The following is a 22,616-nucleotide window of genomic DNA, read 5'->3' as shown; positions in this document are numbered from 1 at the left end:
GAGGTACACTTCCCACGGCCTGATCCAGAGGACTGACGTACGCACAACTGATCCTTGTCTGTGTTTTCTAAGCCTTTGCAGTGATATGATCCCATTTGGTTTGGGGTTTTAAATGTCTTTAAACATAAAAGAATGTAATCCCCCCCCCCCTGTAATTTGTGTTCTATATCTTCAAAACACATCAATCATGTGACCATGAATACACTGCGATCCAGGTATGGGTGGGTAGGAACTGGAATCCCGCCCAACTCTTGTTGCGTTAAAGAACCCCCAATTAATGGATTCCTACTTCCGGAGCCCCCGTGTGTGGCAGCTCTACTCATTTCTGAGTTTTCTTTCTTATTTTACTCTTTTCTTTCGGCATTTTTTCTGCAAAGTCTCAGTACCTTAATTATAACACTATGCCCTACCGTCTTTTACATTTTATCTGCCTTTTTTTACTTTATTCATTCGTGTTTGGTGACCCGACACCTGGCTTTTTGATTACAGGATTTTTTTGTAAAATTTCCTCCTGTGGGACTGATAAAGGATCAAATTATCTTATCTTATCTCATAAATCACACAACTCCCTGTGATTTATAATAGAGCTACATGCTGCTGCTGATAGATGTTCTCCGCTCCTGTCTCCCTCTTCTGCGGGTCAGGAGAACCCCTCGTGCAGAATGAGGACATCGCTATATATTCCTACCCTCACAATTCCTCCCTATAACATAGCAGAAGTGCAGGGTGTTCCTCAACATGCTGCCTTTTTTAGGTTTACTTGCTTGTTAAAGCACACAGTAGTGTTGCATGTGCTAATGTTCACTGTTCTTTATGAATAAAAAAACATCTCGCATGCATTCATCTGCCGCGCAACAGCTGTGTGAGCCCACCAGAGCATTGTGAAGCCACGCGCAATGACTGTTGACAGACAGAATAGGTTGGATGCCATTCCCGGTCATCCTCACACTCCGGCCATTAATCTTCAAACGGTCACAGGCTTGTGTTCCCACTCTGAACAATCCCACCAGTTGACTTAGGTCTCCAATATACTGCAGATTATGTGGTATATGGAACTCTGTGGTTTTATTAGAGAGCAGCAGAATGGCAGGTAACCCTAAAAGCAGTGCTGCAGTCTAGAGTGTAGATCTTATGTAGAAACCCACAGAGGAACTCTCATCTCCATGACTCTGAATATGCTCCTCCCAAAAAGAAAATCTGAATTCGGAGGTTTCAAACACAACATCTCCAAAAGTTTAATGAAACTGATTGTTAATGTCACAAGGTTCTTTGAACCTTGACAATTTGACAATTTTGCGATGCTTCGTCTACTCGAGAATGAAATCTTGGGTGAAATGAAGCTAAATGGAAACCTCTTTAACCTGAGAAATATTCGGGGTGTGGACCCAGTTCCTGCCCCTTCTTTGCAGGTCTATTCACAAACGTCACTAAGGTCGGAAATAATATGCATATGAGCATATGAGTGCATGAAATGTAAAAATCTTAACAATTTTGCGTGTCACGGCAATGGATACACTATATACAACATCCTAATGTACACAAATCCAATATAATATAGCATCCACTATAACATCATTAAAATGTTAATTAACGAGGTGTTGGAATGTGATTCGTTGGAATTAATTATATCTGCGAAAGCGATGAAAGGGGTGCCGCTGGAAGCCGCGGGTTTTGGGGTGACTTCGCCCCTCTCCAGAGCACCTTCCCGAAGTGACGTCAGACGCCGGCGAGAAGTGCACGGCCAGCACATAACGCGCAGAAGGAGCTATTCACGGGCACCCACGGACTCCCACAGCACCGGCGCGTCCCCTTCTCCTTTTCTTCTCCTCAAACCTCCTGGACTGGTTTTTTTTTTTTTATGCTCCTCATTCTTCTTTACTTGACCCGAGACACGCGGCGGGGGACTTTTCGCACCACGACACGATGAAGCAACTGCAGAAGTTGTCTCATCAGCTGTGAGCAGATCGTGGTTCACCCCGACATGCCTCACTCTCGCAACAGGAACCCCAGTCCCATCCCAGAGGTGACATGGGACACGGGGCTGAAGGAGATGAACGAGACGTGGAAGGGGGCGATCGCCTGTCTGGGAGTTGCTGTCTTCTTCGTCATGACCATCGGGATCATTTATTGGCAAGTGGTGGATCAGCCCAACAAGAACTGGATCCTGAAGGGGAGCTTCAGCGGGCTCATCTGGGAGAGGAGGACCCACTCCCTGGTCATCCAGACCCTGAGGGAGGACAAGACCTTCGTGGAGATCGACGTGGGGAACCTGGGCGGCTCGGACACGGAGGTCCCGTTCGTGCGGAACCTGTGCTGGCTCAACAAGACCGAGTTCTGCTACACGTGGGACTCGGTGGCCGAGGTGAAGATCTCCGTGGATCCACCTGAGGAAGAGCGGAAGACGGAGTGCTACAGCATCAGCTGGACTCCCGCACACTGTCATGTCCAGCTGAAGGTAAATATATCCTCAGGACAGAAATTGGGAGCAAAAGAACAATAATAATCATAATCCTTATAATTATTGGAATTATTATTAGATAGATAGATAGATAGATACCTTTCATCACAAATTGGAAATCTATGTAATTATTATTAAAAAATAATAATAATAGCATTGTTGTTGCTATTATGACAATGACGAGGATTATTACTATTAATATTTTTATAAGTAGCAGTAGTTGCTATAGTAATATTGAAAATACACATTTTATTCAAGAAGATATTTTATTAGTTTGGAACAAAAATTATATGCTGCATATTGTTTTTGTTTTTTTTGTACGGAGGAAATTTCCAAATCCAACCGGATGTTCTGCAAGTTTAATACTCCCCGGTTATTGTACATTCCTGACATAATTATGCGTCATGTGCTCCTGCAAATTCCCTGTAATTCGCCTTTCTTCAGACTTTGCTCCCTAGGAAAGTTCTAGGTCCGTGCTGTCCCCACAGTTTGCACCTGCTCAGCTTCCCCCAGCCCCTGTATTCTGGAAAGCCGACAGCCACAATCAGACTGGCGTAACAAATTAATCATGGACACAAAACGTCTCGGGGGGGGCGTGGTAAACTACTGCTGAACTGATGTCCGGGGTCCTTAGACTCATGACATGCCACACTGCTGAGCAGAAACTCAAACCTGCATGATATGCAGAATTCAGAATGTAAAAACCCAAGCTCAATGCATGTGATGACTTTTTTTTTATTCGTGTCAGTTTAGCACACAACTAAATTAGAGTCCCATTTTTAAAAGGCTGTAATAGAAGTAGTGCTTGGGCAATAGTATCTCATCAGATTTCTGTTTACAGAAATAATCAGACGCAGAAAGGAAAGCCTGCCTTTATGTTCGTGTCATCATTTCTGACACTCAGAAGACAAAAATAAATGATGTTTTTATCAAGAAAATGGGAGGAGCTCATGCAAAATGACCCTGCTAACTCATTCTGGGTGATTTAAACACTCAACACTACCAAACCGTTCGTCCACCCTGCACGGTCCAACACACCTCTACATTTACATTTATGGCGTTTATCAGACACCCTTATCCAGAGCTACAATCAGTAGTTACAGGGACAGGGACACTTAGGGTTAAATGTCTTGCTCAGGGACACAATGGTAGTAAGTGGGATTTGAACCTTACCCACTAGGCTACTACCACCCTTATGGGCCACGGGATTTTTGTTTCTTTTCAGCTCATTTTGAAATTGGTCCAGCAATGTCCAACTGATGGGGAGGACTGGAGCTTACAGTTTAACATGCTCTCAGGCTGCATTTTCTTCTGCGGTCCCAGAACAGCAGACACCACCATAGAAGTAGAACCTGTTCACTGTAATCCCTCCCCGCAAGTTACTGTCCAATCACTGTTGTGCCTCCACTTCCTCTCTCGCTGTTGTAACTGGAGCTGGGCTGGAACCGATGAGGAGAGATGGAGGCAAACCGTGAAGAAAAACATTTTCACGCAGATGCTGGGATTTCCATCTTAGTCAGAAAAATGTGTATTGAAAATGCTTTTGAACAGACCTACCATGGCACTCCATAAAACACGAGAAAATAACCTGCAAGTTGTTCTATTTATGCACAAACCATGTACCAATAACCAAAATCGAGGCCCAAAATCCGAGGTAGGGACCATGCTGTGGAATGCACAAAGTAGTTAAAATGCTGTTGCCAGATATCTGATCTACAAAATATTTAACTGCAGCAACTACTTAAATCAGCATTTGCATACAAGTAGAAGCAAGAAACAAATAGAATATCATTGCTAGCATTCATAGTATATTTTTGGTGAACCAGTGAATTTTACATTTGCGGATGTCAACTGTGCATGGCAAGGTGTCTACCAGCGTTTTAATCAGACTGTTACAAACCCCAATTTTAACACATTCATCTTGGTTTGGGGTATAAATGACACGTATTCCCTCTGTTCCTTTTCCAGGACTGCTTCTCCATGGCCAACGTCTCCTGGTACGGCGGTGCAGGTGTCCGCACGCCAAGCTGGCCAATCAATGACATGAACATCTCTATGCAGCCCTTCACCGTGAGCGACCTGCGGGACAACCCTGCTGGCTACGGGTCCGTCCTGGAGCGCTACTTCCTGGGATCGTCAGGTGGGGGGAGCTTGTCGGGGTCTCGGCAGGGTTACGCAGAACAGGACATGGTGGAATCCGAGTGGTATTCTCTCGCTCATTAGAAGATTAGACAACACAGTGCAGCGAGCTACCGACCGCTTTTTAAAACAAATTCGACTGGGTGCCTGTTCGCGGCTATAAAAAGCCACGGTTAAACCAAACTGGCGTGGCGCTGAGATTTTAATAACTTGTTGGGTTATTTTTGGCGATGCCACTTGGACGAGACTAAATGGTTAATGGGATTCATTGAGGGGGCATTGTAACGACCCAAGGGACTCCGGATCACCGGGCTCACTATGGCAGGCATTCGCGGCTGGGCAGCTGATCTCCAAACCTGTGTGTATGCGTGTTTGTGTGGGTGCGTGTTACGGAACACGTACTGGCACACACACACTCACCACATTCATTGTAGCACATGCGGACATACACACATTTAGTGCATTCTTGCAGACTCTTGTACACACACACACACATAGGATATAAGGATTCATGCATGCATGTAGTAATCCCAGGCGCCCACCATAACTGTCCATGATGAGCCGAGCTGTTAAAAGAAATTTCTGCGTGTGTGTGTGTGTGTGTGTGAGAGAGAGAGAGAGAGAGAGAGAGCATGCATGTGTGTTAGACTTTAGAAGCTGAAAGGTGAAAGTGGTAATCTGTGTCCCAGACAGCTGTTAAGATTTAGATTATAGCAGGGGCCTTGACATCCGCTTAAGGACATAATTATCATCATGTGACCCAAACAAAGGCCTATTATGATTTTCTTAGGCAATTGTTTGTGCTTGTCGCCGGCCCCATTATGCAACACAGGGACAATTTTAACACGAAACATTCCATTTTCACCATTTCCATTCCAGATTTAATTACCAGCACCTCTCCGTTCCTCCCAGATTGTCACCCGGCATAAAGAAAATGCTCGGGGGCCCAGAGGGAAAGCAACTGTCATGGGGTTGCCAAGTAACACACACAGACAAATAGATATCTGTGGGTCAGAACATCCCGAAGTGCAACAATCGCAACACAGTTGGCCTCTGTTTAAAGCATCCAGCTGCCAGACGGGGCCGGTGACAGGGACACATGTCCTTGCAGGATGAAGATTCATCTATTTTTTATTATTATTATGGTATTTTTTGCCATTTCAAAAGTATTTTGAAAATTCTTTTTTTGTCCCCTAGTTAAATAAATAGTCTTTTTTTTTAATCACTAGAAGTGTGTTGCCTTTCAGACGTACTCAACCCACAGAAGTCATATTACATTTTTTTTCCGCTGAGCCACAGTGGCCTGTAGTTCCAGAGCTGGATGGGCCTCACGTCCCATGACACGGGCACACGTGGTGCGCCATACGCTGCATGGGACAGAGCGACATTTGAGATAGTTAGCTGTCACACAGGCCGTGCTCGTCATGGCCCCACGTGTCCCAGATGTTATAGAATGACCCTTAACTTGCTAAAAGTGGACTGGGTAGCACTGAGAAGCCCAGTAAAAAATTATCACCCAGAATAAACAGCATTTTAAATGTTACAGAGGTTATTGCATTATTTGTAAGAAATAATATTATATAAGTAATATATACATAACAATGCTCATAGGATGTTTTAGTGATAATTATATTCTATTAATATATATAGAAATTAAACACAGCTTTACAATTTACATTAATATATATTTTGTGGCGACTAATATTTCCATGAACATTTATTTTTGTTTTGAAGAGTTTGTCATGCTGAAATAAGGTCATGTAGTGGATTTGGTGAGGACACGGCGGGCAAAGCAGGAAGAAAATGAAATGGACGTTGATACATCTGACTTTCTCTATATAGCTTATTAATGGACTTTGGAGCGATAAATGTGATTTATTCATCATTACTTAGATTTTCCATTCACTATCTGTTTTCAGATTCAAAGACAGAATGCCCTCCTAAATAAAACAGATTGTCTGGCAGGCTCCCACGCTTCTTCAGCTCATCTTTACAAATAAAGCCTTGGAAGGTTTAACGTTTTTTTTTTTTTAAAGCTGTCTCTCGATAGTGAAGCAGTGATAGGTTCACTAAACAGGTCACCTGCCTCAGCGCCCGGGCCTGGAACCAGTTAAAGAAATTCATGTGCTGCCTCTCAACCTTTTTTTTTTTTAGACAGTCTTGGTGAGGAGGGGGAAAGGGATTAGTGCTCGAGATGGATTTTTTCAGACAGGAAGAAGCGATGTTGTCATTGTTCTGCCTTTCTTCACCCTCTGGGTTTTACTTTAAAGGCCATAATCGCTATGTTAAAAAAAAGCTCAGATTTAAACTTGTTTCATCACAGACACCTGTTTCCGGGTCCCAGAGTCATTTACAACACGTGGACTAGAATATTGATCATTACATTTTCTTTGAATGGACAAAACAGATGTTTTCTATCAAAGATACTTCAAAATGACACCAAACATTTGAACAGTAGTTTACTTTTAATACAATTTCTGACCCACACCACTGTATCAGAGCTTCAGAGGTCTGCTTAGTTGGGGAGAGTGGCACCTGTTCACCTGACCCCTCAGACCCCTCAGACCTGATTGATTTCATGGTTTTAACCTAAGAGAGCAGATTTTTATCCACGTCTTTGAACCACATACTGTTTTATGATGGGAAAATAAACATAAATCTGCCTGCAAATTTCTGCACTGCTGAGATCCACTGATGGCTCAGAATGAAAGGGTGGAAGCGTTATTTTGAAAAGAATAATTGACGTCTCTTCATCATTTAAATAATGATGCAAATCAACACAATTCACTTTGAAATTCATTTTATTGTTGCTGAAATGCTATTCTGCATCTGGTAAAATTCATTCAGTTTTCCGTGCCCTGCCTTCTACCAGGAAAAGAAGGAAAAAAGTAATAGAACAGACATTGATCTTTACTTTAAGGAGCTTGTGGAAAATATTTCTGTAAAGCTGGTTGTATTTAGTGAAAGGAATTATTCTAAAAATAAAAAAGGGGCTGCACACCGTTCCCTTGCAAGCCACCCCGTTTAATCTCCTGGAGCACCCTGTGCCATCCGTAACCAAAGCCCAAAAACTCTCTTAAAGTTCACCAAATTAGTTATTGATTTCCCTCTCGGCAGATTCCTTCCTGCTGCACGCAGTCGAGATTTTCGGGATGAAAATTGTGCCAAAAATAGAGCCACGTCCTGTTCCACGCATGTCACGAGGTGCTCGCTTTTATGCCCAATGTCAGCCCATCTAGTTTTGTGCATATTCGGTGTATTATTACCACAAGCTGTCACTTCTTGTCTGGGAAAGTTGCGTTCAGAATTTGATTAAGCTTCTTAATTGTTATTTACCCATAAGACCAATTTTTGCTTAAATTAGAGAGATGCGAGATTTAAAGATAAAAAAAATTTTGTAACCTGGTTTGTTTACCATTCTAAATTCCTAGTAATTTAATAAAAAGTCATAGTTTGATACCAAAAATTGAAATTCTTAATTGTTAATCAGTACGGTCAGTATATTCATATATATATATTTTATAAAATGACCTATTTATTCTGTGTGCAAAAAAAACAACAAAACATAAAGGAGCTGTTAAGTTGTTCTGGGACACCGTGAGCTGGATCTTGTGTGCTGGTGGGTCAGGGTGGGAGACGTTGGGATGGGGTGCCATGCTGGAGAAACCTGAGAGTCGGGAAGAATTCCTGGGAGGGCAGCTCCATCTGTGGAGACCATTATCTGGTTCACATAATCTCACGGTTTCATGTGGGTGCAGAGGTACCCCACACACCACGTCCACCTTGTACCATCCGGGGGGCCATGGCTGGACGCTTTATATGTATATAAAATTCTTTTAATGATCATTTTTCCGTACATGTGGATCTTTTGAGTTTTTATGGTTTAAATGTATATAAAATTGTCTTAATGTTTTTTTTTGTATTAAAAATGTAATTATCTAAGAATTTTAAAGTGCTTTATACTCTATAAACAATTAAGCGTTTTAATGAAATATAAAATATATATTATATTGTATAGACTGCAGTGTTTATGCTTTAAACAAATGGCTTAGTGGAATAGCTAATTTGAGAAAGTGCACAACTAATCAGTACTAAAAGGCGACTCACTATTAATAAAATGTCCCCTTCACTGGGTTATGAGAGGACATTTGCACTAAATGAGGAATCAGGACTATTCCTGTAATTCTTTGCTTGCTGAGATAAACAGGCCAATAAATTACGAGTTAACTATATTTTATTTACCATATGATTGAAATTCAGTAAAGATTTAAATAATCTTTGGACAGACAGTGAATGCGTGACCAGTTGTTGTGTTGAACTGGGGAAGAAAATTGAATTCAAGCGTGCATGCGCAGCAGCGTGAAAAATGGATGAATTCTTCTGGCAGGTGTGGCTGTGCTGGTGGCCCCACATGTCCCCCTTGAGGTTGGGGTGGAGAGCAGGCAGCAGTTCTGCCTGCAGGCTTCCTCATCTCTAGAGCGGCCGCCGCTGCAGTACACCGTCTGCGTGGGGAACGACCTCCGCGACATTCACCAGGAGATGGTGCAGCATCTTGCTCCGGACAGCCGAGAGGTTCCCAACCTGGACATTTTGCGGTACAGAAGCACTGTGTAATCCTTAGTTTTAACATCAACAGGCAATGAAATGCCCTTTACTAGCCTAGTGGTTAAAACATTGGCCTTTGAACCCTGAGACCCAGATTTAAATCCCACTTACTACCATTGTGTCCCTGAGCAAGACACTTAACCTTAAGTGTCTCCAAGGGGGGGACTGTCCCTGTAACTACTGATTGTAAGTCGCTCTGCATAAGGGCGTCTGGTAAATGCTGTAAATGTAGAGGCTGAAACAGACACCTAGTTTATAAGCAAGGGTCTTACCCACTAGGCCACTTTCTATTGATGAAATTCAGATTCTTGCAGACTGAGGATAATGTTTAGCTTTTCCTTACAAACCTATTAATAGGCTGCCATTCTGGAAGTTTCTAGAGGATGAAGACTCTGGGCAAAAGCTGGAGCGGGAGCTGAGGACCTTCTCGAATCGTCTAAGGAGGCATCACCTTGGGGAGGGAGTCATCAGTCTCAACGAACATTCCACATCCCTCCTCTCCAGCATGGTGAGCACACAGAGCTGATTGCCAGGGTTGCTACCAACCAAGACATCTCAACACACAAGTAGTGCTGGAGCTAGAAGAATATAACCATATAGAACCAGGTCTTCAAGGTCTGTAAAGCCTGGGTAATAAAAATTTGCAACGACTAAGGAGAAGTGAAAACAAGGCCTGGATTTCTAGTCCCAGAGTACCTGAGTTAAAGAACCCTAATCTAAAGATTCAAGTTCAAGCTACAAATAAATTGTGCATTTGTCTTGGCTAGTATATGTGTGTATTATTAGAATTTATAGTTTGAGTGTCTGTTTTGGTTTGAAAGTCAGAAAGAGAAAGTGAGGCATACATCTCGGTCCTGGAGTAGCTCCATTCCAGGCTGACTGGTCTTGGCTTTGGTTGGGGGTCCAGACCTTGCACCTGTTGTGCCCGTGGCCCATCAGCTGCTGCTCCTCTTCCTGAAGTTGCTGGTAAAGCAGGCCCTGGAGGCTGTAGGGGACGGCCACATATTACTGAATGAATATAATTTGGATCATGGCTATAAAGAGAGGGAGGGCTTTTACTTTTAAATTAAAATCTCACTCCTTTAAAGTCTGTTTTCTGATGCCCTCATTCCGCTACATTAATCCCTACAAGATGTAGTAGGGCTGTCAGAACATGTGGATGTCCTGATGACACGCTGTCAAGATCTTAATCCTAATCAATGCTACAGTCTTGGTTTCCTGCAAGGTGAGATTTTACTTTCATGCAGAAGTGCATTCCATGAAGGGTTACCTAGCGTGCTGTGCTTTTATGTTCCAGATAACCCTTTAAACGCCACAAGATGGGCTGTTAACTTGGGCCTTGTGGTGGAATAAAAGGTTTATGTGTAGGTCAGTGGATCCAGACATAGAAGGCTTTAATTGTCTCAAGCGGATCTATGGGGAAGGTTTTGGGAGTCACAGGGTTTCCTTCCTCGTGAACCTGATTTTTTTTTGTCTGAAGACAGACAAAATGAGAGAAACCTGAGAGTTTAAAGTTATTTTTTTGTTGAAAGCCGAAATACATAAGAGTTACTGTTTTTGGACAACTCTGTGTTTGAGCCCGTCAAGACATACTGGCTCTATTTTCAGGTCTTTTTAATTTATGAAACAAACATATAAAGTGTTTCATTCAAGATGCACACAATATACATGCCAAATCAGTAATAATGAGGTACATTGCAGGGGTTAGCAGACACGACAATAAGGCGGAACAGTGCGAGTAGGTGGAAATGAATAACCCCAATGCAGAGAAACACAAGGAGGCTGCCGCTTTTCTACCACTTTGATCTGCGAACGTGAACATCCATGGATGTTGACGGTCATGTGCAAATGACAAGATATTAGGGTCAAATAGTGTCAAATAGGGTGGGACACGAATGAACGAAACAGGTAGGCCAAGTCTTTACACAGGGAACAGCGACAATGACAGCCATCTTGGCTTTTTATAGGAGTCGCGTTGTTCCCTGTCATGCGGATGGAATCACATCACATTAGCACTAATAAGGACATGGTTTCATTGCCGCTAAAAATATAATACATTACAAACCTGCAGTAAGAAAGACATTTATTTTGAAATTCAGTACCAGTATGAAATTAATGTACTTTTAATTACATTGGTAGATTCTCACTGAAGGCATCAAAACTATGAACATTTACATAGTGCATAACTCCACATGTGTTCATTCATAGTTTTGATGCCTTCAGTGAGAATCTACCAATGTAAATAATCATGAAAATAAAGAAAATACAGTGAATGAGAAGGTGTGTCCAAACTTTTGGCCTGTACTGTATGTGAGAACAGTCCAAAGGTATCTTCTTTTAAGCATTTTGATATCAATCAAGTGCTGTAATCTGCCCATGTGGCAGAGAGTAGATTGTCCATCATGTCACAGGATTACTTTTTTGTGTGGTTGGTTTCCTTAATCAAGACACGTGGTAAATTGTACAAAATGGCTTAAAGAGAAAATTGATCCATCACACTGTGAGTTGTTTATTGATGATGCATAATTTGTGTGCTGCATCGAGCAAATGAAAATGTAATTAGATGATGTCTGTTTTTTAAAAAGGAATTAGGAAGGAGAAAGGCATCATCTCCCTCTTTCCAATTACAATATATCAAAGCCACAGATGAACCTCTGAATATAACACAGAGGGACACTGTGTATTATTTTAGTTCATGAAATAATAAAAAAAAGGTTTGGAAGCCAAATTTCCATAAATTACCGTTAGCATTTTCTGGTCTGAATGCCAAATCTGATATTCTTTTCCATCTGCAGATTACCTTTCCTAAAATAATGATGGTTTGGACTTGTAGAGCAATGCAATGGTTGTTTCCAAATCAGTTCATTAAATCTGCTTGCACTGATCTAATTTGCTCCACATGCAGTGGTTGATACTGCTGAACTTTTGAGTCACAGAAAGGTTTCCTATTAATGCGATTTAAAAGCCTTTGAAAAGTTGAACACCATTTTATTCAACTGTACAAATCAAATGAATGTTTTTTTTTTTTGTAATTCAGTGGCCATGAGGTAAATTTTCTGTCACTGTCATGCATTAAAATATCATTACTTGCCTCATCTCTTTTATTGATGTTTGGCAGGACCATGATTACCAGAGAGGAATGTATAAGAGACAGACCAGGGACCTCCCTTTTGTCAAGCTTCTCAACATTTCCATCACCCTCTCCCCATTTCTGAACGTGGATGGCCTGAAGGCCCCCTTCCAGTACGGCACCAAGGCCTTCTGGCTCAGCCTGCCCTCTGCCCCCCAGGGCCGTCTGGTGAGTATTCATTTCAGAGCACCAAGACTTGTAGAAAATCACATTTATACCCTAAAACATAACAAATTAACTTAAGTAGTCTCACTCCTGCATGCTACATTTGCATTATGGTTGGACTATGAATGATCCACATCAAGCAATTTTCCCGAAATGCAAGATTAAAAGTCACTCAATCTGAACTAATATTATGTTCCTTTGTGTTTTGAATGCAAAATTGAATAGAATACCTGCAAATCAACACTGAATTTTAAGCCCTGCTTGTGAATATGAAACTTTTTTCCCATGAAATATGTTTATTATCAACCTTCATCAAGAAAGCTGGTGGCAAATTTAAACTGCAGATTCCAGAAAGGACGTGAATAGATGTGCATTAAGCATTGCATATTATGACCATGAAAATCCAGTCTTTATTTAAATGTGCACCCCCCCCCAGTGGGGTCATGCCCCCTGCGGCCAGGTTAAATTACTGATTCATGCTGGGCAGATGACTGAAAATAAAATTATTCTTAGCGAATCATCATAACATATACCATTGCACCTAAGACTTAAATAGGGCACTTGCTGGTCATAATGGCCTAATTCCCTGAACACAGCATGCTCTCATGCTGACCTCCAATCACATGCACTTTACCCAGAGATGGCTGGTTAAAAAGAGACTGGGCCGGTAATATGTTATTTTAAAATGTTTTAATCTTTCAAATCCTCCACCTTCTGTTCTGTTCTCCTGTTAGGTTCCCTTGTTGACTGAGTGGAAGGGGAAGTACTGCGTAAAATTGAACCTCAGCAACCCGGAGGTGGTCACCTGGTTCCTGGACAAAGTGAGTGTCCTGCGGTCCCACCTGGGCATGGAGTACATCATCCTGGAAGGAGGGGAAGGAGACCTGTTTGATGCCCTGCGGCCTCTTCCGTCTGTCTCTGGTGACGAGTATATCCAGTATCTGGTAGCCTTAGCTGGGAGGATAGGGGACTCTGCAATACTGACCTCAGGAACAAGGTACACCACATATCGTCTCATGTTTTATGTAGAAGCAGAAGTAGATCGGTGCAAATTTAACTTGTTTGGTACTTTTAGGTCAAGTCACAGGCCACATTTTGTCAAAATGACCCCACTGCAGTCTGACTGGAGTTACTCTGGACTAAAGGGCATCATTCCTGCCCTGTTACATCACAGTCTGCTGGGGTATAACTTCATCATTCCCGATGCAGTAGGTAATACCCTCATTTAGTACCATTATTTGTTCAGGCAAAATATAAATTGGTTAAAAAATATTTTGGAAAGCACTGGAATTCATAAAAAATAATGTGTTTCCACTAATCAAGTGTGGTCATCAGGTTTTATAAAATGCACATTAATTTGTTTGTATTAAAAAAATGGAAGGTTTAATGTTGTTGATGACTACATAGGTGATCTATTTGCAGTGTAGAGTAGCCAAAATAAGCCAAAAGTATAAGTAGGTTTACTACAAAAGTATGTAGTGATAAGACTACTCAGGTACTGAGTACATTATTAACAATGTAGCCAGACAGAAAATGTATCAATGTGCTAATTCTGGTATTTCCTTATTATAATAATAATAATATTAGCTATACTTTGTAGTAATTAATGGACTAAACTTCAGCATGCAAACTATCTTATATATTCCAATTTTGTGCGTTAGCATTGATATTTAATTTAAAAAAAGCAGAAAATGTATCGAGGACTTTATGTTAAGGCACCATTTAACAAAATCTTTACAAATACTAAAAGGGTTGACATGAAACACTGGGATTCTGTATTCTTTCTGAAACCTTTGGTTTTAGCACTGGAGACAGTCTCATCTGCCATTGCATTCCAGGTCTGTGTTGGTGATTATTTGAAACATATCTAATGTATGTAAGGGATTTAAAAACGAGTTAAGTGTTGCCCTATGTAGCAAAATAAGAGTTGAGTTTCTAATTTAAAAATGTACTCAAGTAAAAGGTTAAACAGCAAAAATGAAAACCTTCAGAATTCTTGGTCTGAGGCACAATTAGGGCAGTTTTAATGCACTTTGGGGCCCAAGGAAAGGCATAAGAAACCTGGAGGGCCTCACACTGACCTTACCAGACCCATCTCCAGGGATTGTTATTTGAAAAATAAGCAATCTGTACATTTTATAGTTTGTTTTATCACAACCTGATTTGCTTGAGATTGAGATTTGGCAGTTGGTGGCCTTGCAGGTAGGGAAACGGGTCCGTAATCGTAATCTCTGGAACCTGTCACGGCTGCTCACCAAGGTGATGGGTTGTAACACATTTTGTTGTGTGCACTGTGCGCTGTGGTTTGTTTCACAATGACAACAACATTCACTTCACTTATTAATTTAAGAGATTTATTTGAATTAATTGTCGGTAGACTTTTAGCAGAAAGTAAATTCAGTGTATTTCTTTGATGCCTGTAATTTACTTGTTTAATGAAATTGTTAGCTAGTAATACTTTACACAGCTTGAAGTAGTTTGTATGTTATATAGTAACGCTAGTGAAGACGCTCTGATGGTGTCACTCTGGGGTCCACTTTAATCTTCTATTTTCTAATTAATGTTGAGGCCATGAGCATTTGGCTGCTTGATATACCTAGATCTGAGTCACGTAAGGTTGTATGATGAAATGAAGCCATTTTAGACTTGATTTCTGTCTCTCTGCAGGAGGTTCGTTGACTGAGCTGATCACCGATGAAGAGCTGTTTATACGTTGGTTAGAGATCATGGCCTTTCTCCCAGTCATCACTTTCCAGACTCCTCCATGGGTGTTTGGTGAGGAAAGGGTGAGTGCTCATTGGAAAAAATTATGTATTTATTTCATTATACCTTTTTTTAACCTTCTCCTGTCCTCCAGTTTATATCACTCAACCCTCAGCCCCTGACAGGGCTAAAAACGATTAAATGTTATTTGCTAAACTATCTGTTTTCTTTTTACTCTTTTCATTTCAGTTGGAACTATAGTTCATTCTGGGGCCGGTCTCTAGTGTGGCATGGAGAGTTTTTAATCACATTGATATTTCAGCACATCCGATTTGGGCACATTAAAGGAAACAATGTCCCACACTTGGAAGCATATTTGGGGATTGAGGTTCATCAGAGAGTATAGGGACCACGGCCCCTCAAACCTTTAACTGCTATAGCTTTTGATGCTGAGCTGCTCCTACTGGTGGGAATCGGGCTCGAGATGTTATTGGTGGAGGGCGACTAGGTGACTGGATAAACAGTCTCGGGTTATCTGCGGAGGACCATGCTGGACAGGGATAGAGTCAGGGGTCTTTACTCACCCTACGGGATGTCACAGAAACTCCAAGGATAAATACGGGCGTGGCTCAGGTTTCAGCACAACGAGGGTGTCCGGTCGCATGCATTGATATGTTTGACTGCGTGGAGCACAGCTCACATTTCTGAGCGAGGCCGCGTGTCTCATGGCGAAGCGGGGTTTGAGAGCGGGGCTGCTGTTTTCATTGCCTTTCGGGAGCAAGAGCTTGGCCTCTTCCCAACATCACCTGTGGTTAAGCATCCATCTGTTTCATATTAGATTTTTCCTTTTAAATTTACAACCCTCAAACTCAGCCATAATGAAGGCTACTCCAACTGGAATGATAATGAATTTCAGGATAAGCCTCAAGAACAAACTCAAAGTAAATTTTTTATTATTGTTATTTATGGCAGAGGCTTAATGTATTTATTTATAGTTTTGCTTGGGTGAGTGAATTCATATTCACAAGCAAAGTTTTATTTCTGGATAACTGTATAAATTATGAACATGAGTTTTGGGAATCTGAGACATTTAAGATCAGAACGGCTAAGCTACAGTTAAGTAATGAAATGTAAAAGGTTTCCTCAGCTTATCTCGGTTTATATTATGCATATTTGTATGGGTTGGCTGCTCTGTGAGTGCAATGCTCTTCAAAGACTGTTAAGCCAGTGACCAATCGGTGCCTAAACAGGAATAAAAGCATAATGGTAGCCGCAAGGCTGTTTTGTCAATTTAAGTTTGAGTCGCACTGTGGCCATGGTTAAAAATTTATTTCAAGAGTTGTTTTTTTTTTTTTCTTGTCCTCAAAATACATCTTTTATGAATGTGGTTTAACTTTGTTTCCGTCACCAGAGGCTGGATAGGATGTTAACTAAAGGATGTGACCCGGCCTGGAATGCGTGAAACTCCGCAAAAAGGAGTGGATGTGCATAGTGTCAGACCGCGGGGTAAAATATGTGCATTCCCCATTTTACAACATCTGCAGGACAAATTATGAATATTTCCAACGGAGCATTGCGCTGTGATTTTTTTTTTTGACTGACATATGGCACACACAGCCCCCATTTTATCACTAACAATTCCAAAAGAAATCATTGTGTCCCTGGAATGACATGGTCCTTAAACAGAGAGCGTACTGTGTAGACATGTCAAGCCCTACCTCACATCTGGGAAGGTCTGAGGGAATAAACTAGGTGATGAAATGTGGTGAAAAGCACAGATGCAGCAGGCTTGGTCGGATGAGTTTAAGGACAGTGTCCTTCTGACGATGGTTTGGTTCTTGGGCCATTTGGCCTTTTTTTGATTCCTGCATTTGTGCTTTCCTCTTGTGAAATTATGCAGGTTAGGATATACTTTTTTTATTTTAATGGAGGATTTTCTGTTACATTGTTATACATAGTTTTTTTGTATTGGTGCAAAAAGTGATGATTACAGAAATCTAAATCCATTGTTGTACTGTTCTGTTAAAGTACATACAAAAGTTGAATTGCATTAATTATTAGTTCATTTGTATTTTTCATTTTTTTACTTTTTGCATGTCATGTTGAACATTAATAAATATCATAATGAAGATTATACTTTTGCATTTGCATCGTGGGGGCTGGAAGCACTTAGGTTTTATAAGTAATCATGTGTCAATTTACAGTCACAGTCAAAACAATGGCAGGGATTTAGCAGAAAATATGGGGCATCCTAGTTTATATGTCCTCATCAATTGGAATAAAAATGCCGGTATTATTGTTATTTTAAATTATTGTATTTATTAAAACTGCAGATGATTAATGAATGACTATGTCTCTCTGTTTGCAGATCCTGAATCTCACTAGAGTTTACATTGCAAAGCACCATGACTTTATGGTGCCTCTCATCACAAAATATGCTGAGGAGTGGCAGGCCACCGGGGACCCTGTCTACAGGCCACTGTGGTGGATCAGCCCAGATGACCCACAGACTTTCACAGTTGACGACGAATTCCTCATAGGAGACGAGGTACTTCTATTATTTAGGTGATGTGGGTTCAAGCTGGATTTGGATTCAAGCTCCATTCAAGTTGAAGAATAGCTCCAGAGTTAAAGAATAAAGTCTTTTAAATATTCTTTTGTTGATTTAAAAAATTTGAAAAGTCATGTTTATTGTCTACAGATAAAGTAGAAAAAAATTAAATACATTTTATACGTTTTATAATGACATTTTTTCTTAAAGAACAACATATTTTTCCCAAAAACATACATTGTAATTGTAACTGTAAAAAAAATGTGTTAAAGTGTCAGTCAAAGGCATCCTTCATGCTATCATATTTGCTGTCATTGTGCTTTCAGATTTTAATAGCTCCAGTGACAGAGAAAGGATCTGCACACAGAGACATTTATCTACCAGGGAGCGGTTTTCAGTGGCAAGACACACACAACACCAATGTCTTCTATGGAGGGACGTTCCTTTACAACTACCCAGTGGCTCTTGAACAAGTAGCTGTCTTTCTACGGATTAAGGGCTCTTGAGGCCAAGTTACATGGCTTTTTAAAAAAAAATCACGTTTTTTTTTTTTTTTTTTTTTTTTTTTTACACTTGTGCTGATCTCAAGTTGCACTTTCCACAAAGACCATAACTCGTGCCTCAAGAGGTAGTTTTGAGATTAGATGTATAGGTAATTTTATACTTGCACTTTACATTTTGGAAGTGATTTTTATTTCTTCTTTTTCTTTTCACTCGTAACTCATCTGCTTTTTTTGTATTTTCATAGTCTCTTAGTATACATGTGATTTCACGTTTAAGTTAATTGTTTCATTTCTGTTATCATGACAATGCATCAAGATAAAGCCCTTCATTTGCTGAAAAATATCTGAATTTTTAAAGAAGACCAAACCAAGATTGTCACATCCTTTTGGCTGCTCAGGAGCCTTTGAGGAGATGACAGTAGAAGTCAAATTCATGCTGTTGGTTGATTGAAAAAGGCTTTTTTACTTGAACTTTGCTGGCTGTTCTGCCAAAATAATTGTACCTCAAGCTAGGGTTTTGAAATGCTGTACACAATAACCAGCGCTTAGCACGCAACACCAATTGCCTTTAAAATAGCACTTAAGCAGCTAACGGAAGCGAAGCAGAAAGTCAAGATTATGCCTAATAAGCATTTTGTGCTTCCACATTAGTGTCACTCTGGTCGTATCAAACTACATTAATGCCTCTGCCAAACCAATATAGCTGCTTTATTTTAGTATAGTAATTAATCTGAGTGCCTGACTCTGTCGTGGTATTTAATGGTTCCAGACAGACCATCCTAAGCGACTTGTTTTGTTTGCTATGTCCCAGATGTTGCATCATGGAGAAGACCTGGACGGAACTGGATTAAATATAACGCATTTAGGGCTGGGCAGAATGTACTGACAGAACCTAATAATGCAGAAAGAAAATACAGACTGGGCCCAGTTTGAAACTGATACAGCTCAAATGCTTGATTTCTTGCGCGATTTGATATTATTTGCATTGTATGGGTCGCTTGTTTTGTACTTATTAGTTAAAACAACAAGCAATACTGAACATAACCTCAATATAAGTGATATAGTTTATTGAAGAAAGCTCAAGGGTGTCTTGATCAGCCTGTGAAATGCTGAAATGCAATGCTGAGGCAACACAATAGATCGATCATGACTTCATTTGTGCTGTTAACACTGCCAATGTTGACCTTTGGTTCCCAGAAGTACTTCATAATTCACAGCGCAGGGGTCAGAGAAATGTCATACACTGTCAGGTGGGTTTTTTTTTTTCCAACGGAGATAGAATTGAACATTGAGAACTTGATAATGACGCGGTATGTGTGCCCCTCTGGGACCGCAGCTTACTCATATCTTAACTAGTGTATGTTTACTGGTTTTTATGGAAACTCAGGTCTGATCTATTACAGTAGACATGTCTTAGCGAGGCCTCGGGTTCTGTACACTTTGATGTCTTAATCTCTTCTACATGTGAAAGTAGATGAACATTAAACAGAGACTGTGATTACCCATATTATTTAATTCTTTTCTATGATGGCTTATGAAATAACATATAAAAAAAAAAGCATTTAAGTATTCCGCTGTCGGTTACATTAGACCTTTGGAGACTTTTATGTGTGTGTGTGTGGTTATTTTTTGTTGTTGTTCCTGTTATGAACAGGAAGCATCAGCCGTGTACAAAACTAAATGACTGCCATGAAATGAGGTGTTTCCTTAATTGGATGACTGTTACTGAAGAAAATGCAATAAAGTTTACATTTCTCTCTTATTAACGTATATTATTGCGTATCAAGATAGTCTATGTCATGTCAGCTTGTTAGCATATCAGCAACAAAAATCTCTATTTAAACCAAATAAAGATAATTTTAATGCTGGTGAGGCAGTGACTTTCATATGTGAAACACATTCGAGGGCCCTGCCATTAACTTTTTACTGGCTCCACTCCATCAGGCAAATCATATTTTCTTTCCCAGACTGATGGGACGAGAGCCAGTGAGACTGGCTCCACTTGAGTAATGAGGATATTTGTTCTGGTTATTTCTGATACCTGGATTTTTTTTTAATTGGACGGAACAAAACCTGACACAATCCTGGCTCCTTGCTGAAATGTTACATTCGAGATTAATTAAACCGGTGACATCCTCATGGATGTGTCCCCTCACAGCAGCTACTTTTAGAAAGTGCAAGTTAAGGTATTGGGTTTCAGTGTCTGTTGGAATCAACCTTGCCAATCAGAAGGACAATTTAAAAGTCTTGCAGGTAGTGAACCTGTAGCCTGGGGAAGGGCATGGAGTCATGATCAAAAATGTAGTTTTAAAAAGACTTGTTTACCAAAAGCTCCTAATGCTTAGTCATGATAATATAATGAATGGCCTGAAGAAAGAAGAGGCTTGTTCGGGGTTTCTGGATGACAGGAATGTGGCCTTGAAACTCAAGAGCAGAGAGGGGAGCGCAGCTCGGAACAACATGGACGTAGTATTGTGACGAGGAATGACCGGGTGCAGGGGGCCTGGTGGTCACATGCTGTCACTTCCTGTGTCTCCCTGCTGAGAAATCTGTCACCCTGCAGTGGCTTTAAATTCACTCGGACGCTCAGAGAACAGCCCTCAGAAGCATCCGTCGGCAGGGCTATTTTTAAGGCCGCACGCGGAACTGCCCCTTTGCTGGTGGGCACTTGAGCCGGGCCACCTGGCGCACTCCGAGGGGATGAGACCCAGAAGAATTTCTTGCCCCATCCTCATCCCAAGCGAGGGCCTTTCTCAAGAGGGCTCTCACCCCTCATTGAATAATCCACCTAATCACTGCACGCTTCTCATACACCGGCGTGTCTGTTTGGAGTAAAAACTGCTGTAGATGAGGTAGTCTTCTGAACTGTGTCCAGAACCTCCACTATATAGTGCACTACACAGTGAGCAACGTGCAATTACCTTTTTTTTTTTTTTAAGGTTTTATCTGATACCCTATATTGTGCTCTATATCGTGAACACGTCTCACAAATGTGAATTCATTCCGTGGAAATCACAGCGGTTGCTTTTTCATTCAACTGCTCACGCACCAGCATACCTGAACTTTTTACAATGGAGGAGGTTATCACATATAGATCACGTGCGCCGAGCCCCGTCTCTACCTGGTACAGTGACCATGTTGACAGTCAGAGGGTTCCCTCCAGTGGACACATTGTGCAAGTATATAGCAGACGCTCTTATCCAGAGCGACTAACAATCAGTAGTTACAGGGACAGTCCCCCTGGAGACACTTGGGTTTAAGTGTCTTGCTAAGGGACTCAGTGACAGTAAATGGAGATGACTTTGTGGTCCTCAGGTCTTCCAGTGTTTCCCAACTGGAGCATATCACTGACATCATGCATACAGAAAAATGGAAAAAGTCCCTGTTCTTCTACAATCCAGTCCATGTCAGTTCCAATCCAATATTCCATTGTTTTGTGCACTGTGTGCTGATCATCTCCTCATTTGAGCCTCTTCACCCACATTTCTCTGTCATAGTTTTCTATTCATTATAGAATCGTTTTGCAAGTAATTATTTTTTTAACCAACTGACTCTCACAAGAAAAGATTTTAATATTTCCAAAAGGCTTTCGTGCAGTAGTGCACATACAGTGTATATGGAAAGTATTTTATTAATTTTTCTACATTTCGTTATGTTACAGCCTTATTCATTTCTTCTGAATTCTACACACAACACCCCATGTCAACAATCAAAACTGAGAAATCACATGTATATAAGTGTTCACAGTCTTTGCTCAATACTTTGTTAATGGACCTTTGGCAGCAATTACAGCCTCAAGTCTTTTTGAATATGATGCCAGAAGCTTGACATAACTATCCTTGACCAGTTTCACTCAGTCCTCTTTTGCAGCACCTCTCAAGCTCCATCAGGTTGGATGGGAAGTGTCATTGCAGCCATTTCTCTTCAGACACATTAAATCATATTCAATCTGGACTCTGGCTGGGCCACTCAAGGACATTCACAGACATCTCTGATATCTTGGCTGTGTACTTAGGGTATTGTCCTGCTGAACGATGAACCGTGAATGGTTGTCCTTCTAGAAGGTTCTTCTCTGTCCACATCACTACTGGGTTCTTGGTAACCTCCCTCACTCAGTTTGGGTGGCCAACCAGCTTTAATAAGAGTCCTGGTGGTTTTGAACTTCTTCCACTTACGGATGATGGAGGCCACTGTGCTCATTGGGACCTTCAAAGGAGCAAAACGTTTTCTGTAACCTTCCCCGGATTTGTGCCTCGAGACAATTCCTTTGACTTCCTGCTCTGACGTGAACTGTTCACTACGGCACCTTGTGTGCCATTCCAAACCATATCCAGTCAGGCGGACATGAATCATTTTTTCCAC

General features: G+C 41.0%; 1 protein-coding gene across 1 annotated transcript; it reads left to right on the top strand.

Moving 5' to 3' along the window:
• Positions 1 to 1,691: 1,691 nt before the first annotated feature.
• On the top strand, positions 1,692 to 18,300 carry LOC114767462 (SITS-binding protein). The gene is made up of 10 exons (XM_028959289.1): positions 1,692 to 2,455; positions 4,427 to 4,598; positions 8,985 to 9,192; positions 9,560 to 9,710; positions 12,321 to 12,500; positions 13,232 to 13,494; positions 13,573 to 13,709; positions 15,165 to 15,283; positions 17,569 to 17,748; positions 18,078 to 18,300. Exons 1-10 carry the CDS (start codon positions 1,982 to 1,984, stop codon positions 18,255 to 18,257), a joined length of 2,064 nt encoding a protein of 687 aa, XP_028815122.1. The 5' UTR covers positions 1,692 to 1,981; the 3' UTR covers positions 18,258 to 18,300.
• The last annotated feature ends 4,316 nt before the right edge of the window (positions 18,301 to 22,616 follow it).

Source organism: Denticeps clupeoides, chromosome 17, assembly GCF_900700375.1.
Source record: "Denticeps clupeoides chromosome 17, fDenClu1.1, whole genome shotgun sequence".
NCBI lineage: Eukaryota > Metazoa > Chordata > Actinopteri > Clupeiformes > Denticipitidae > Denticeps > Denticeps clupeoides.
This window is presented reverse-complemented; position numbering and strand designations above follow the sequence as displayed.

What these genes read in the sequence shown, in the direction of transcription:
- LOC114767462 (XM_028959289.1), top strand. Translation starts at nt 1,982, where the DNA reads ATGCCTCACTCTCGCAACAGGAACCCCAGTCCCATCCCAGAGGTGACA. An exon ending in ACTGTCATGTCCAGCTGAAG is followed by an intron (nt 2,456 to 4,426) that starts GTAAATATATCC and finishes TTCCTTTTCCAG; the next exon opens with GACTGCTTCTCCATGGCCAA. An exon ending in CCCAACCTGGACATTTTGCG is followed by an intron (nt 9,193 to 9,559) that starts GTACAGAAGCAC and finishes ACCTATTAATAG; the next exon opens with GCTGCCATTCTGGAAGTTTC.